Genomic DNA, 15,680 nt, shown 5'->3' on the forward strand with positions numbered 1-15,680 from the left:
ACTTCTAAAAATCGTTTTGAAGCCAGTAATTATTTTAGCAATCTCTTATTAAAAGTACAATTTAATAGGACTTCTGTATAAAACATGTTCATATTTTTGCACAATGTAAGTACATATAATGTGCGAACTAATTTATCTTCGATAAGACATACCGATTAACATCTATGTAACAGATCTGCTTCCAGTACATATTAGAAATTAATTGGTTTGTAATTTTATTGTTAAGAATTTACTGTTATTTTAATTGCAATAGTTTAGCATCCGAAGCGGAACGGAATTATACGGAGTCATTGTGTTGTTAACCACAAGGCAACTACGAAGTCTTGTTTTTTATAAATATATAAATATAAATATTTTATATAAATATCAATTTATAAGAATTCATGTCAAATATATTTAATCTTATTCAATTTGTAAAATTCTATAGTATATATTTTTTTTTAAAGTAATAGTTACAAATCTTTCGTAACATTTAAATTAACTCGAACAATGTGTTAGTTAATTTAACTTAAGAAACATATACTTATATATGTATATAACAAATATATGTTTTATGAATTTATTTTACTTACCAAATATTGTTTCAGACGGTCCTTTGGGCACAATGAAAAACAGGATGATTAATTACTTTTGCAGAATGGAAACATAATGAAATTATTCATTAAATTTTGCTTACCGTGCGGTCCTTGAGGAGAAGATGAATAAATGGAACAGAACAAAATATGATAGATTAGCTACATTAAAAAACCATCTGTGCTAAATTACTAAAATTACCTACTGCTTACTAACTACTCTACAATAAAACCAACAACAAATCGTTACAGCTTACTTTATAAATAAACTATTTGAAAGTAGAAAATATTAATAAAAAGGTTATTTGTTCTCTACCTGATCACGAGAGCCGCATTATAGATTCCTTTATTATAATATGAATTATACGATAAACCTCTGGCATAAATATTTTCATTGCAGCGTTCTATGCGTCGAGTTTTTGTAGTTATGAATACATATTTTAATAGAAAGTGTATTTAACAATGATGTTTTAGTAAACAGATATGTTATTAACGCACAAAAAGTGAAGACTAGAAAACGTCCTAATTGGGACGTTTGCCTTTAGTTGTTTTACGTAGTAATACGTTATAATACATCATAATTACGTACGTACGTACGTACGTTTTACGTAATTAAAACATCTAGTTATCCCTTTTACTTATTGATTTTATCAAGATATCCTTTTTACTTTTGACGAAATGTAAAAATAAACTAAAATAAGCGGTCTCCGACGCGGCACACGTTTTTCTGTTGTTTAGTATGGATATAACATATATGTTTATTAGAATATCATTAGTATTTAAATATTGTAATGAACTACTATTTCAATAAGAGCTGAGATGGCCCAGTGGTTAGAACGCGTGCATCTTAACCGATGATTGCGAGTTCAAACCCAGGCAAGCACCACTATATATATGTGCTTAATTATGTTTATAATTCATCTCATGCTCGGCGGTGAAGGAAAACATCGTGAGGAAACCTGCATGTGTCTAATTTCATCGAAATTCTGCCACATGTGCATTCCACCAACCCGCATTGGAACAGCGTGGTGGAATACGTTCCAAACCCTCTCCTTAATGGAAGAGGAGGCCTTATCTCAGCAGTGGGAAATTTACAGGCTGTTACTTTACTTTTACTTTACTTTACTACTATTTCATTATACTATGAGTACTAATGAATACATGTCAAGTGTGTTTATTACCTGTGTGAGCAACGCTGTGGTCAGCAGGTCCTCGGCCTCTCGGAAGTGCTTCGTGATGTCCGCGTTGGAGTGGAAGCCGAAGACGCTGGGCGGCGTCGCCACGGGGAGGGAGCGGGCGAACGAAATGAAGTCGGAGTGTTCGCGGAGTGACGGGATGTAGTATGTGCCTAAGGTTACGAGCAAACAGCTAATTGCTTGATGGTATGAATAATATCTCAGTTTGCATCCACGTTACTTAAGAAACTAGCGCATCCCAGCGGCCCCATTTCAAAGCAAACGAAATCGGTGTGTGTTTATACATATGTGTGTATACATATACAGTGTCGAAGCGTTAAAAAGTTTAATTAGGATTTATTTTTTATCGCACGTACTGGCAACGTTAGTATGACGTAGAACACATGACAGCGAAAGAAGGGATTTTCAAAAAAGATATCGAAAGGAAATATGTTACGAACGTGAACGATTAGACTTATATTTTGAATATCATCATATCTGATAACGAGCTGATGCCTGACTCCTCGTTGTATATATATTTAAAAGCAGGACCATTCTAATAGAAAAATAATGTAAATAAGAAATCATTATTAAAATAAGGAAGATTTGTACGCCGCGAAGAGTAAAAAGTCGAAAGTAAGAGTCGAGATGGCCCAGTGGTTAGGACGCGTGCATCTTAACCGATGATTGCGGGTTCAAACCCAGGCAAGCACCGCTGATTCATGTGCTTAATTTGTCTTTATAATTCATCTCGTACTCGGCGGTGAAGGAAAACATCGTGAAGAAACCTGCATGTGACAAATTTCAGAGAAATTCTGCCACATGTGTATTCCACCAACCCGCATTGGAACAGCGTGGTGGAATATGTTCCAAACCTTCTCCTCTAAGGGAGAGGAGGCCTTTAGCCCAGCAGTGGGAATTTATAGGCTGTTGTTGTTGTACGCTGCGATGTGTTTATTTTTACCGAAATCTTTACCGCCCTGACAGATGGGTTTTGTTCCATAAGTTCTCATACATTACTTGCGTACGTGTCGTTTGGCGTTACCTGTGGACTCGAGCGGGTACTTGTCCTCGTCGATGGCGCGCGGGTTGTAGAACTTGTAGAGGATGGTGTTGAGGCAGCGCCGGTCCCAGTCGTCCGTCACGCGGCCGCCGTAGTTGCACTCGCCCGTCAGGTAGCGCAGCGCCACGAACTGCACGTCCTACGACACATCGACACATGCGCTCACTGTACTGAAACTCATTAACAGTTCCTTTGTGTTTAAAACTACTCACTTAGAAAGTATCTAATTTTTAATAATCAGAAGGGTCTATTTTTAGAAAATTACTGCCTATACATAGGAATAGTAGAAATATTATTGCTCTTCAGTTAAGCGTATATTGTTTCAAAAGTGCGTTTCACAATTGTCCAAAGGATCAGAATTGAACCACCCATATCATATCCGTACGCGTCCCTTCGATCGTTAAGCTTTAGTTGCGACTGTTGCTCGACTTTCCAATGAGTTTCCAACGCCAACAATACTTACTTCATACTCGTTGAGGAACATATAGAGCTGTGTCACACTGATCCGGAGGTCGGTTTCATTGAACTCGTATCTGATGTTCCAGCCGAGTGGACCAAACTGCCGACGTTCCTGAACCACAGCGTGGAAGAAGCACAGCGCGAATAGAAGTTTCTTGAATATCTCCGATTGCTTGTTACCCTCGAACCACTCTTGATCGTTGATGGGGTCACTTTGATAGGAACGCGCAATATTGGCTCGCAAACCTATTCAACAAGTAATTGCTGTACTGTTACAAAATATTAATAGAACTAATTTCACCTATGATAGAATATTTTTTTGTATAAAATATCATTTATTTTAGTCAGTTTACCTTGAGGTGGTTCATTAGTCATCTTAACGCCATTTTGAAGAACATAAACAGGGAAATGATCCGCTGGGTACGATGTTAACCACAGCCTGAAGTCCGGGTGAGTTGAATCAGGCGTCAGACTTTCACAAATCTGAATCCAGAAAATACAGATTTTCGATAGATACTATACAAAGATAATTTGATACTATACAAAGTGAAGTATGAAAAGGTACCATACCTTTTCCAACATTGGCATCCAGCTCTTAGCTAAGTGACAGTTTTGCAACACAACCCAAGTGCCACTACGGACTCCCTCTTCGATCAGTTTCACTGCTATTGGTCCTTGGCCTTGCCCAAGTGACAGTGAGAATAAACGAGAAGATCCAAAGCCCTATAATTCATAAAGATCTTGACTACGTGAACCCACACAGTAACACACAATAAAGACAGATTACTCACCTGATCGTCAGCAAACTTGAGTAACGTGCCCATGGGGTCCGACCCGGGCGTAAGAACAAACAATAGAGGAATACAGCAATGAGAATCCGCGTAAGATGAAGCCAAATCAAACAAAGGTGGCTCCACAAACTGACGACCCATTTGCGCTGAAATTATAATTATATTGTTATAAGTACATGTTAATATATGATTAAACAATAGCGATGTACGTTAAATAAAAACTAACCTTCTACAAAGTTTTGCACAGCGGGTACCATCATATCCAAACGCATACAACGCAGCACCATCATTTTCTAAAATCAAAATTAAAAAATCATTGACCAAATTGATCAAAATAAATGCAGTTAGTTCAAATAACTTCTAAAATATGTAGCAGTATATTTAATATATACATAAATGACGCTCACTTTATTCAGAAATATCAAAATTAGTGGGGCGTGATTAAGTGAATTGAAGTGTTTGTTTAATATACAATTGTAATTTCTTTTAAATGTCATCATTATCAAGTCACCTCAAACATGTCAAGTTTCTTGTTCCAGGGCGCCGGCAAGGGTTGGTTTTGAGGATCGGCTGTGTCACAATATGCTTCCCATTGGTTCAGGTGCTCAGTGAAATGGTCCACTATACCGTGGAATGTGTCGATTTCGTTGAGCCTGGAAATTAGACTCAAATTATATAATGCTAATCGAATCTAGCATCAGAGGTTTGAAATATTTTCGAAACTAAAGTAAACGATAGAGTTCGAAGTGCGTAGCGCATAGTTCGCGCCTATTTCCGCGCAAAACATGTTGCAACTCAAATTCATCTAATTACAGTGTAATATCGATAAAAACAACATTTTGGCACTTTTTTCTATTCTATCGAGTCAATTTTTATTATCTACATACAAAACTAATAGCGACTAGTAAAAATGTAAGTATATTAAAAAAAAAAAAACAAATTCAATATGGCTTTCTTTTACTGTTTCAAAATTATTCAATTTCAATTCTATATCAAAAAAATTTTTTGCTCAAAGCTGCTACTACAAAATTTTAACTGTAATAAACAAAAATCTTGCAGATTTGGTAACTACGGTATTATGTTCCTTGTGGCTATAGTATAGTAGGCACTGGCTCACTCATACTCTAAACCGAAAGTTGGCGATGGTAAGTGTTACTATTTAGAGGTAGAATGTATGATGTTCGGGTGCTTTCTGCAAGCCCTCAAGTAACTTTCTATTACTCAATACTAACACTATTTAATTCATAAGTGATACCTAAACTACTTATTCTGTCTTAAACAATGTTTTAATTCGATTAAGATATTATGGGATTTCTATTTAAATGATGTAGTAAAGCAATAAATGAACGATTTATGCATAACTGCATGAGCTACATCACCAAAAAAATATTTCGAACCCATTAAACTCTGCCCAGGCCTGTGGGCTGAGGAACGATACTGGATTGGGTGGTACGTGGCGCGGCTGGGCTCCTGCCAGCAAGAACATTACGTTTGACTGAAGGAGCCTTTCCTCTGCCACCATAATCGTCACAGTGAGGAGTAGCGAAAACACCAGCTTATCCTGAATTTTAATAAAACATATATTTACTTCACTTATATATATTATATATATTCTTTATTGCACTAAATATGTTACATTGATGGTACAGTAATATATGTACAGGCAAAGGTGGACTTATCTCTAAAAGAGATAAACTTAAATAAACTTAAATATTGCTATGAGATTAAAACCTCTTTATTTATTATTGCATTGAAAAACAATATCAAATCAAATTAAGTTAACAACATATGTACTTTTTCAAAGAGACTCCTGCAGATATTCGCGTACAGCGAGTAGGTGAAGTGTGCGCGGAGGATTGCAAGTCTTTCCGGAATCTCTTCCACTTTCTCGGTGTTGTCGATAGACGCCGTGAACAGTCCCTCGAACCATCCCAAAGAATACTGGTACATGGGATCAATATTCGCAAGCGAAGCTTTAGGAACAGAAAATACATATTAGTATGTCTTTTAACTTAACATAAGAATAAATAAATGTGTAGGCAATACCGATTAGGAAAAATAAGTTTGTCGAATGAACTGCAATCGGAATGTAGTCGTTTCTGGCCTCGTCGATTGCCTTCTCGGTAACCATCGCTACCTCTTGTTTCTCTTTAATCTCATTCGCCATATCTTTGGCTGAGTTTAAAATCTGAAATATCATCATTGAATTAAATTAATTATGCGTAGTAAACTTAATACTTAAGTGGAAGTTGAAAAAACTTTAATTTTGTCAACTTTCACATCGGTCACAAAAAAGGCCATAATCTGTAATAGGAAATGAATGTAATAAATAATTCATGTCATTTTTAACATTTTTAAAAGTTTTACTGTCAAGTCAATCTCTATACTAACATCATGAAAGCATACTAGGCATACTGTATTTATCATTGTATATATTTTAAAATTCAGAAATTAAGCGATTGATTTGTACGTTACCTGAACTGCTTCTTCATCTTCTAACAAGTGTTCTGAAGTAGAGAGCACGTTAAGAATTTTCTTCTCTATATCTTGAAGCAAGCGGCGATGCTCGGCGCCTTGTGTCGTGAGGTCCGCCTTAGCTTGCTGTAGGTCGGGCCGTTCTCGGGCCACGACTCTCGCCAGCAGCTGCGCTTCCAAACCATCCTTCGCCAACATAAAATTGACCAACGTGACACGAACGCCAACTTCCGGCAAGTAGTGTGGGTTGGCCAGTTTTGTACTTATGTACAGTCTGTGCATTTAAAAATATAATTAGAAGAAATGCAATACATATACATAGATGTTTTAATATTTATGTGATAGTTTAACGTACTTAAAATCTTTGCTATATTCAACAATCGTATCTCCAATTTTGATACATAACGCCCCGCCTTGTCTGAACGTCTGTTGCTGCAGCAGTGGTTCCAACATAGGATCTAATTCTTCTAGAACGTTTTCCAGCAAAACCTAAGAATATAACGAACAAAAACTTAGTGTATCTGTTTTATATCTTAATGGAATAGGCGTTTTTTTTCCATCTCACCTGATGGATAGTGTAGATAAATAGTAATAGATTATACAAAGTATTAAACAAAATTTCGTTCAGCTGAAGCTAAATTAGTACCCGATGCTATTGACAAAATAATAGCAATACATAATAAATAAAAATAATATTATATTGTACACAAACAAACCTTTAAAAATAATTTCAATTCTCATATATATAATGTTAAATTATAAAGAAGACAAAAGTAATTTCTAAATTTAATTGGTAAGGCAAATCCATTATATTGAAAAATAATGAATAGTAAGCCTATTTCATAAAAGTGTGCTATACTATTTATATTTTTGTAAATTATCAGCTAAATGGTGTGAAATGGAAAGGTAGGTCATTATTATTACCGGTTGTCCAAATTGCACTGCGTTTTCCAAAATGCGACTGAGATCGGCCTGGGTCATGCGCACCACGCTCAGGTTGTTAGGTTTCTCCATGTTTTTGATCCAGCGATTGGCTTGTCCCTGTGGATCTATCATAAGAGGCCAACGACGTGCGGTCCTTAATAGAAAAAAAGCAATATTATCTTGTAGAAAGTCACTGCTAAACACAAGCAGTCGTCTAAAATGCAAAGTCGTTTAGAAAAAAAAAATATTATGCTATATATAATTATAATTATAGGTAAAATTTTTTTTCATGTAAATGGGTAAAGGACGGGCACTTTGTGATGGTAAGTGGTCACCATCGACCAAAGAGAGCCTCGAAGAGCCAAAAAGACCACCCACCAATGCGCCATCAACCTTGGGTGCCAAGATCTAGATCCTCCTTAATACTTGTTATGTTTCAATGGCCCACTCCCCCTTAAAACCAGAATACAACCACCTTTTGGTACCCAGACCGGCTGAACCGCAAATATTATGTCTCTCGGGTTTAGTTATTTTAACAAGTCACTTGTGAAAATTCTAATATTTTGATTTCAGTTTGTTAGTTTCAAAATTTCATCCAGTACCTTTTTATTTTGCGTTCAATAACATAAAAAGCTCGTAAAATAAGAATGGCATAATATTTGAAGTAATGGAGGATCAAAATACACACATGATGATAATCGCGCTTTCAATGCTGAAGTCGTCCGCGGGGAGCCCGTCGATGTTCCACTGCTGGATGGTGACGGGCTCGCCCAGCGACTTGATGAGGCTGTAGTTCAGAGTGCACACGATGCCGCACTCGTGACACTCGTGTGCCCACTTCTTCACCTTTTTGAACATTTGTACTTAAAAATATTGGACAACATCACATACATTACTCTGATCCCAATGTAAGTAGCTAAAGCACTTACGTTATGGAAAATCAGACGTACTAGAAACTTTAGACCCAAGACAACATAGACAGCTAATGAACTGTTTCTATATCGACTCGTCCGGGAATTGAACCCGGGACCTCAGAGTGGCGTACCTATTAAAACCGGTGTACACACTACTAGACCGCGGAGGAGAGGAGGAGAATTCAATGTTATATAAGAATTATTTCTTATTTTAATAATCTATGAATTATGATATATGTACTCATAATATGTACTCATAAATATTGTGACACAACAGAAGGTAAGCCAATTTTGCTAAAAACATCCCAGAGGGAGTCTCGAGCTCTGAGCACTATTACTAGTAGATCGCTCTGATTGTGGTAGCTACGTATCCTTAACCCGAGATTGTGAACATTTAAAGGCATTCCAGCTCACCTGTTCATTTCTAAAGGCAGCTGTGAATGGTCCTAGATACGCTATGATTCCAGCAGCAATTAATATATCACCTGGGAATAAAAAAACTTGTCATAAAACATTGACTCATCGATCATTTCGTATTGCGATTTTGTAAATAATGTAACGTATGTATATTTTACTTTAAGCTATATTAATATTTTGAATGTGAAAGTAACTCTAAAGTAAAGTAAAGTACCAGCCCGTAAATTTCCCACTGCTGGGCTAAGGCCTCCTCTCCCATTAAGGAGAGGGTTTGGAACATATTCCATCACGCTGTTCCAATGCGGGTTGGTGGAATGCACATGTGGTATAATTTCGATGAAATTAGATACATGCAGGTTTCCTCACGATGTTTTCCTTCACCGCCGAACACGAGATGAATTATAAACACAATTAAGCACATATATATAATGGTGCTTGCCTGGGTTTGAACTCGAAGTCATCGGTTAAGATGCACGAGTTCTTACCACTGGGCCATCTCGGCTCTAGTAGCTCTAGTAACTCTGTCTGTCGCTTTTTCACGACCAAACCGCTGAACTGAATTTGATGAAATTAGGTATGAAACATGAACTCCGAGAAAGGTCACAGGCTACTTTTTTGCCTAACACACGATGATCAACACCCTAAAACGAGCGAAGCCGCGGGTGTCTCCTAGTCTCATAATAAAATATAGTACGACACAACTTAGATGTAGCATCGGCAAAATTTGTAAAACCGGTCACATACGAATTAAGAACGCCATCCCAAATTATCAATATTTATTTCTTATATGAATATGATCTTTACACAAAAGTAACGTGTAATATCATATGACAAAATATATTCGTCAATTTTAAACGTCGTTTTACTTTCTCGGGTTGAATTGACGCAAGAATCTATAGCGACGAATAGCATCGAATGGAGCTATTTCTTTTGGTTGTGTAAATCGCCAGGAATCGGTTTTACGAACTTTACCGACGCTACATCTAATTTGTGTCGTACTATATTATATATTTAGGATAGAACAGAATAGGACATAGGCATGTAATGACCGGTGAGCGAGTTGTATGTTTCTCGGAGAGTCTTAGCGATGATCGTCCATCGCGTCTTTTCTCCTCCCAGCCCAGATATGAGCATCTCGGCTCTCTTCAGCTTGTTGCTGCAGTCCATCACTTCGTTGTCGAGAAGTCTCTGTTGGCGATTCTGTTCAGACAATGCTTCCTCCAGCTTGGCGAGCTTGTCTTGCACCTTTGATGAAATGTTACAATATATTTTTGTTGTGTAATATTTTTTACATTTAGATCACATCACCTATTTCGATTTTCTACCATAAATATTTCATTATTTTATAAATTGTAGGTATATAATTTTTTTATTTCGTTATTGTGCTATATAATAAACATATGAAATTGATAATTATATGATATCGATATTAGGTAATTTTATTTATATTACGCCGTTGGTGGGAGGCACCCGATATGAAGGCGATGAAGGTTGCTTGCGTGAGGGCTGCGCGCGGTACGGACAGTAATTAGAAAATGTAGCGTGACTTGATTACTATTTTGTAAAAAATTCTAAAATAGCCAAGATACTTAGCTATCTGTCAGTAAAAATTCCGTCAAAATCGGTCCAGCGATTCCTGAAATTAGCCGGAACAAATAGGCAAAAATTGTAAAAAAAATGTTATTTTGGTATGTGCACCGTGTATACAACTATACAAACATATGCATTTAGTAGAAAGCAGTTATTTTAACATTACGAACAGACACTCCAATTTTATTATAATATGCATAGATGTGCAAAATTATTTTTCAACTGTCAATAGTATTTTCATAGCGTGTGTAAGTCAGACAAGTTTTTGTGGTAAGTGGTCACCATCACCCATAGACAATGACGCTGTAAAAAATATTAACTATTCCTTTCATCGTCAATGTGCCACCAACCTTGGGAACTAAGATGTTATGTCCCTTGTGCCTGTAGTTACACTGGCTCACTCATCCTTCAAACCGGAAGACTACAATACTGAGTACTGTTATTTGGCGGTAGAATAACTGGTGAGTGGGTGGTACCTACCCAGACGGGCTTGCACAGAGCCCTACCACCAAGAAAGTGCGACTTACTTCCTTGAGCTGCGCCTGCTTGACGGCGAGCGCGGCCATGGCCTTGTCGTACACGGCCTGCGCGGCGGCGAGGCGCTGCTTCTTGGGCGCCACCACCTTCGCCACCTTGTCGTACTTCGTCATCGCTATCACCCACTTACACATACCTGCAGCCAATACACCACACTGTATGTACTAGTTAAAACCTATCTTTTTTATGGTATAGGTTGGCGGACGAGCATATAGGCCACCTGATGGAAAGTGAACACCATCACCCATAGACAATGACGCTGTAAGACATATTAACTATTCCCTCCATCGTCAATGTGCCACCAACCATTGGAACTAAGTTGATATGTCCCTTGTGCCTGTAGTTACACTGGCTCACTCACCCTTCGGACCGAAACACAACAATACTGCTTACTGTTATTTGGCGGTAGCATATCTGATGAGTGGGTGGTACCTACCCAGGCGGGCTTGCACAAAGCCCTACCACCAAGTAAATCTGTGCTATTCCACACTAATAGAGCAAGGTATAATCAGTAAAAACATAAAATTGAATATATAGATAAATCAGTTTATCCTATGAATATTCAGTGGTGCTTGCCTGGGTTTGAACCCGCAATTATCGGTCAAGATGCACGCGTTGTAGTATATATCCTATATATGTCGACTCATTGCTATTGACACTTTATTAAGATAATAATCAGGTGCTTTACCTTCAGCTGCGACGGACACGGCTCTAATCTTCTCCGGCACGAAGCCGTCGTCTTGCATGACAGTGGTCATGAGTTTCTTCATGACGGGTGGAGGAATGTTGTCCTTGTCGTAGTTCTGCAGCGATTCCAGGAACTTTATATCGTTCAGTAACTTCTTCGACGGACCCCAGTAATCCTCTATTGTACCGACTCCAGATGGATTTGGAACTTTGTCTGCTTTTACTTCCTAAATATTAAACACAAAGTAGTATATACTACATAAAATAAATTTAATATATATATAATATAATTCAGAGAGTGTCAATAACATCGATATTTCAAAAATACATTTTACTTCTGCACATTTTGACTACTTAAAATTTAAATCTGAAACGTATTTAATAATAATAATGAAAAACTACTCACCGGATCATCCTTTGAATGCATTGAAAATAGTAAAAATATAATAGCAAGTTTACAAAAGTAAGTATTAAATATAACTAAAGATTTACTCAATGGATAAAAAGTGTTCATGGTAATTTAAATATTAAGACATACCTTTAAAATGCAAATGGCTTCCATGACCAGCTTAATGCCTCGCGGTGGACTCTTCATGGTCTTGATGAAGGTGATGTCTTGCGGGGTTAGAGTGTCGAGCGCTGCGAGGGCGGCGTTGAGGATGGGCATCGCCTCGGCGAGATCAGCGTCGCACTCGTCTTTGATCCCTTGAGCTTCTTTTGCCTAAAATTTAATCAAAATCTTATATAAAAGGTACATTAATAAAGCTAATTGTATGTTATAAGTATGTCGTGGAAAGCCAATCATTTTGATTAAAAGAAGCTTATTTGATTATTATAGTAGTGGGTAAACGCGGTGACGTCATGGAATGTTAAAGTCACGTGGACAGAGTCGTGTTGGAGAGTATGGGGACTGGATAACAACACTTGCGTTTGAGTAACTGATCAGGCCACACCTCCAAGGCGAAACTGTCGGTTTACCTACTTAAGAACCAAGTTGTAAATCCGTAATAAAACTTCTATCGCTATACCACGTGTTATATCAATTCATCGTGATGGACCCCGTACCAACGAACACCGAAAAGGACCATTCTACCGCTCAGTCATCGCTGCCGCCGATAAGTATATTATTTAAAAACAATACGCGTTACTTATTTTATTCTATGTATTCACGGTTACTAGTACGGTTTTTAAAGCTGAACGATTACAAAACCTTAATTTGAGGAGACATTCCTGACATCAGACAACAGGAGAGTTTCATTACTTTATTAACTAACTTGTTGTAGTACATAGATATATTACAGTAGATATTTCAGGTAAACTATTTTTGTCTATGGAATAATTTTAAATTTACCTTTAACTACACCGCGTAGGATATGAAAGATTATAATTTTTATATTACTAAATTAATTGTGATTTTTAAGTGTTTATGTTTGAAGAGTCGAGATGGCCCAGTGGTTAGAACGCGTGCATCTTAACCGATGATTACGGGTTCAAACCCAGGCAAGCACCGCTGATTCATGTGCTTAATTTGTCTTTATAATTCATCTCGTGCTCAGCGGTGAAGGAAAACATCGTGAGGAAACCTGCATGTGACAAATTTCATAGAAATTCTGCCACATGTGTATTCCACCAACCCGCATTGGAACAGCGTGGTGGAATATGTTCCAAACCGTCTCCTCAAAGGGAGAGGAGGCCTTTAGCCCAGCAGTGGGAATTTACAGGCTTGTTGTTGTTGTAAGTGTTAAAATCGTAATACTATACTATACGTAGCATTTGAGAGGAAAACCATTTGATTGGCCTATTATTTAAAGCTTTGTACCTGCTCTTCAGCCGCCGCTTGATCGGCCAACACTTCAGCTTCTACCAACGCAACTCCTTCCTTTTCCTTCTCCACTTTAGCTGTGGTCTCCGCCACGGCAGCAGCGCCAGCAGCCAGTTTTGGCTGTAAGACTTCTAGAGCTTCTTGCAGTGCTGCTACTGATTTAGCAGCTATAGCGAGCTGATCGAGCCCAGTTATGTATCTTTTTTCACTTGTTAACAACTCTCTGTAAAATTTAATAAACTATTTATCAAAATTGGAAAGCATATAATTAAATAGCCTGAATAAGTTTTTGCAATTCAAGGTAATAATATAAAAGTCTCAAGGAACATACGTTCGTTTCTTTCCCAACAATGCTTTGAACATATTGATTAGTTCCAGATAAGCAGTCGGCGTGACGTAATTGTATCGCTTCAAACGCAACAGGAACTGTTTGGTTAGTTCTTGAGTGTCCGTATGGAACAATTGACAGAGCTTAATGGCTGTGTCTCGTTCAAGATCTGTTAGCTCGACATCTTTTAAGAAGCGAGTAGCCACTGCGAGCAACGCATCTGGAGGCCATTCCTGTAAAATAATGCATTAATGTTTTCTTGTAACTGCAATCCGTCAAAGAAACAAGGTCATCGACATAGCCCACCGGATTAGTAAGCTGAAGTGGCAGTGGACTGGCCAAATTTGTCATCGAACCGATAACCGTTTTGGAAAACGTTTTCCAGAGTGGAGACCGCGTCTCGTCAAACGTAGTGTAGGACGTCCTCGGACACGATGGAGTGACGATTTAAGCAAGATGGCTGGCAGAAGCAAATAGCCAAAGAAAGACCACAGTGTCGTGCATTTCGAGAGGCCTATGTCCAACGGTAGATAAACATGGGGTGCTGATGATGATGATAGAATATATTAGGTTTGATCTGTGATAGTTGTCTTATACCTGGAACCAGTCAATGGTACAGCAGTTGACAAGCGATGGGAATTTCCGTATGCGCGTGCGTAGCGACGTGCCGGCCGGCGACATGGCCAGCACGATGTGGAGCTGGTCGCGCACGATCGACACGAAGTACGCGTACAGAGCAGTTGGACTGCCGTCCGTTTGGAGCGATTTGTCACGTTGACGATCTATCTGATAATTTTAGAAGTATGCTACTTGACTTACCTTTGTACGATAAAATTAAATTTAAGAATCATTTAAGGCAAATTTATGTAACCATAAGAGTGTTCGAATAGATTTGTAAGACCCTATAGCTGATTAGCATGATTTAGTCATTACTAATTTCAAATATTTTTTAAATTATTTAACGTCATTTTACATAATTACATAATAATTATCTCTCAGGGTTTACCAAGGGAAAAAAATATTTTATTTTAAAACATTTTTAAGCATTTGCTTATTTAAATCATAATATAAAGTATAGAAACTCACTACTCGCATCTTCTCACATAGTTCCGCCTTTTCATCTGCGACGAAAATATTTGGTACTTCTCCAGAATTTAACATGTTATTAACATCTTCTAAAAAGCCTTCCTCTTTGATCTGATTTAAAAAAAAATATCATAATGTGGATCAATTATTAAATAATATTTTCATTCCATATTTAATCTAATATACTCACTTGTGACTCGATAAACAAAAACACCATGTGTAGGTCAGGAGTGCTTGATTTTCGTAACAAAGTCTTTAAATCTTCACGCCATTCGTTTTTACCATATGTTCGACTCATTTCTACCTATAATAACAAGTACTTTAAATACAAAGCCAATCGATTTATGATTGTAATATAATTAATACATCTTACAAACAATGTTGTCTTTCGCACATTTTGAAAATATTTGTCGTTTTCCAAAAATATTATGGGCAAAAGAAAATCACTGAAATTCTCCTGCTAATAACTTTTTATCCTGGGGGTGACGTGAAGGGGGCCGCTTCAAGATCAACGAAGCTGTTATCTATTAATTAATTCTATGTAAATAATTATCCTGTGGTTTCAATATTAGTTATCAATGTTTGACCTGGAAGAGGTCGTACTCGTTGATGTGCGCAGCGAGGCGAGTCAGCGACTGCCGGCCAGACCCGCCGAGACCCACCAGCAGCGCGTGCGAGCGCGGCTGCGTGAGCACGCGACACACGCGCGACACGTGCTCGATCGCGAACCTTCACAACCAAGTTTACCACTAATACCAATATTCTGGTGACAATTCTACAAACAGCAACAAATAACAGCATCCTGTCAATTTCCCACTGCTGGGCTAAGGCCTCAAAGGG

General features: G+C 37.8%; 1 protein-coding gene across 1 annotated transcript in view; it reads right to left on the reverse strand.

Moving 5' to 3' along the window:
* The window catches only part of LOC124530963 (dynein axonemal heavy chain 7), a 38,067-nt gene that overhangs the window by 7,723 nt on the left and 14,664 nt on the right, over positions 1 to 15,680 (reverse strand). Inside the window, exons 43-70 of the mRNA XM_047105337.1 lie at positions 15,428 to 15,569; positions 15,031 to 15,144; positions 14,841 to 14,951; positions 14,352 to 14,540; positions 13,758 to 13,987; positions 13,424 to 13,649; positions 12,143 to 12,325; positions 11,606 to 11,831; positions 10,908 to 11,053; positions 9,840 to 10,035; positions 8,788 to 8,858; positions 8,148 to 8,305; positions 7,460 to 7,613; positions 6,891 to 7,024; positions 6,536 to 6,809; positions 6,107 to 6,248; positions 5,855 to 6,033; positions 5,458 to 5,621; positions 4,572 to 4,713; positions 4,287 to 4,353; positions 4,061 to 4,206; positions 3,840 to 3,992; positions 3,623 to 3,752; positions 3,274 to 3,515; positions 2,793 to 2,949; positions 1,754 to 1,920; positions 677 to 685; positions 573 to 593 (exon numbers count right to left, since the gene is read on the reverse strand). Coding sequence (XP_046961293.1) covers positions 573 to 593; positions 677 to 685; positions 1,754 to 1,920; positions 2,793 to 2,949; positions 3,274 to 3,515; positions 3,623 to 3,752; positions 3,840 to 3,992; positions 4,061 to 4,206; positions 4,287 to 4,353; positions 4,572 to 4,713; positions 5,458 to 5,621; positions 5,855 to 6,033; positions 6,107 to 6,248; positions 6,536 to 6,809; positions 6,891 to 7,024; positions 7,460 to 7,613; positions 8,148 to 8,305; positions 8,788 to 8,858; positions 9,840 to 10,035; positions 10,908 to 11,053; positions 11,606 to 11,831; positions 12,143 to 12,325; positions 13,424 to 13,649; positions 13,758 to 13,987; positions 14,352 to 14,540; positions 14,841 to 14,951; positions 15,031 to 15,144; positions 15,428 to 15,569 — 4,273 coding nt within the window. The remainder of the gene's footprint in view (positions 1 to 572; positions 594 to 676; positions 686 to 1,753; positions 1,921 to 2,792; positions 2,950 to 3,273; positions 3,516 to 3,622; positions 3,753 to 3,839; positions 3,993 to 4,060; positions 4,207 to 4,286; positions 4,354 to 4,571; positions 4,714 to 5,457; positions 5,622 to 5,854; positions 6,034 to 6,106; positions 6,249 to 6,535; positions 6,810 to 6,890; positions 7,025 to 7,459; positions 7,614 to 8,147; positions 8,306 to 8,787; positions 8,859 to 9,839; positions 10,036 to 10,907; positions 11,054 to 11,605; positions 11,832 to 12,142; positions 12,326 to 13,423; positions 13,650 to 13,757; positions 13,988 to 14,351; positions 14,541 to 14,840; positions 14,952 to 15,030; positions 15,145 to 15,427; positions 15,570 to 15,680) is intronic.

The sequence above is a fragment of the Vanessa cardui genome, chromosome 7 (assembly GCF_905220365.1).
Source record: "Vanessa cardui chromosome 7, ilVanCard2.1, whole genome shotgun sequence".
NCBI classification, from domain to species: domain Eukaryota; kingdom Metazoa; phylum Arthropoda; class Insecta; order Lepidoptera; family Nymphalidae; genus Vanessa; species Vanessa cardui.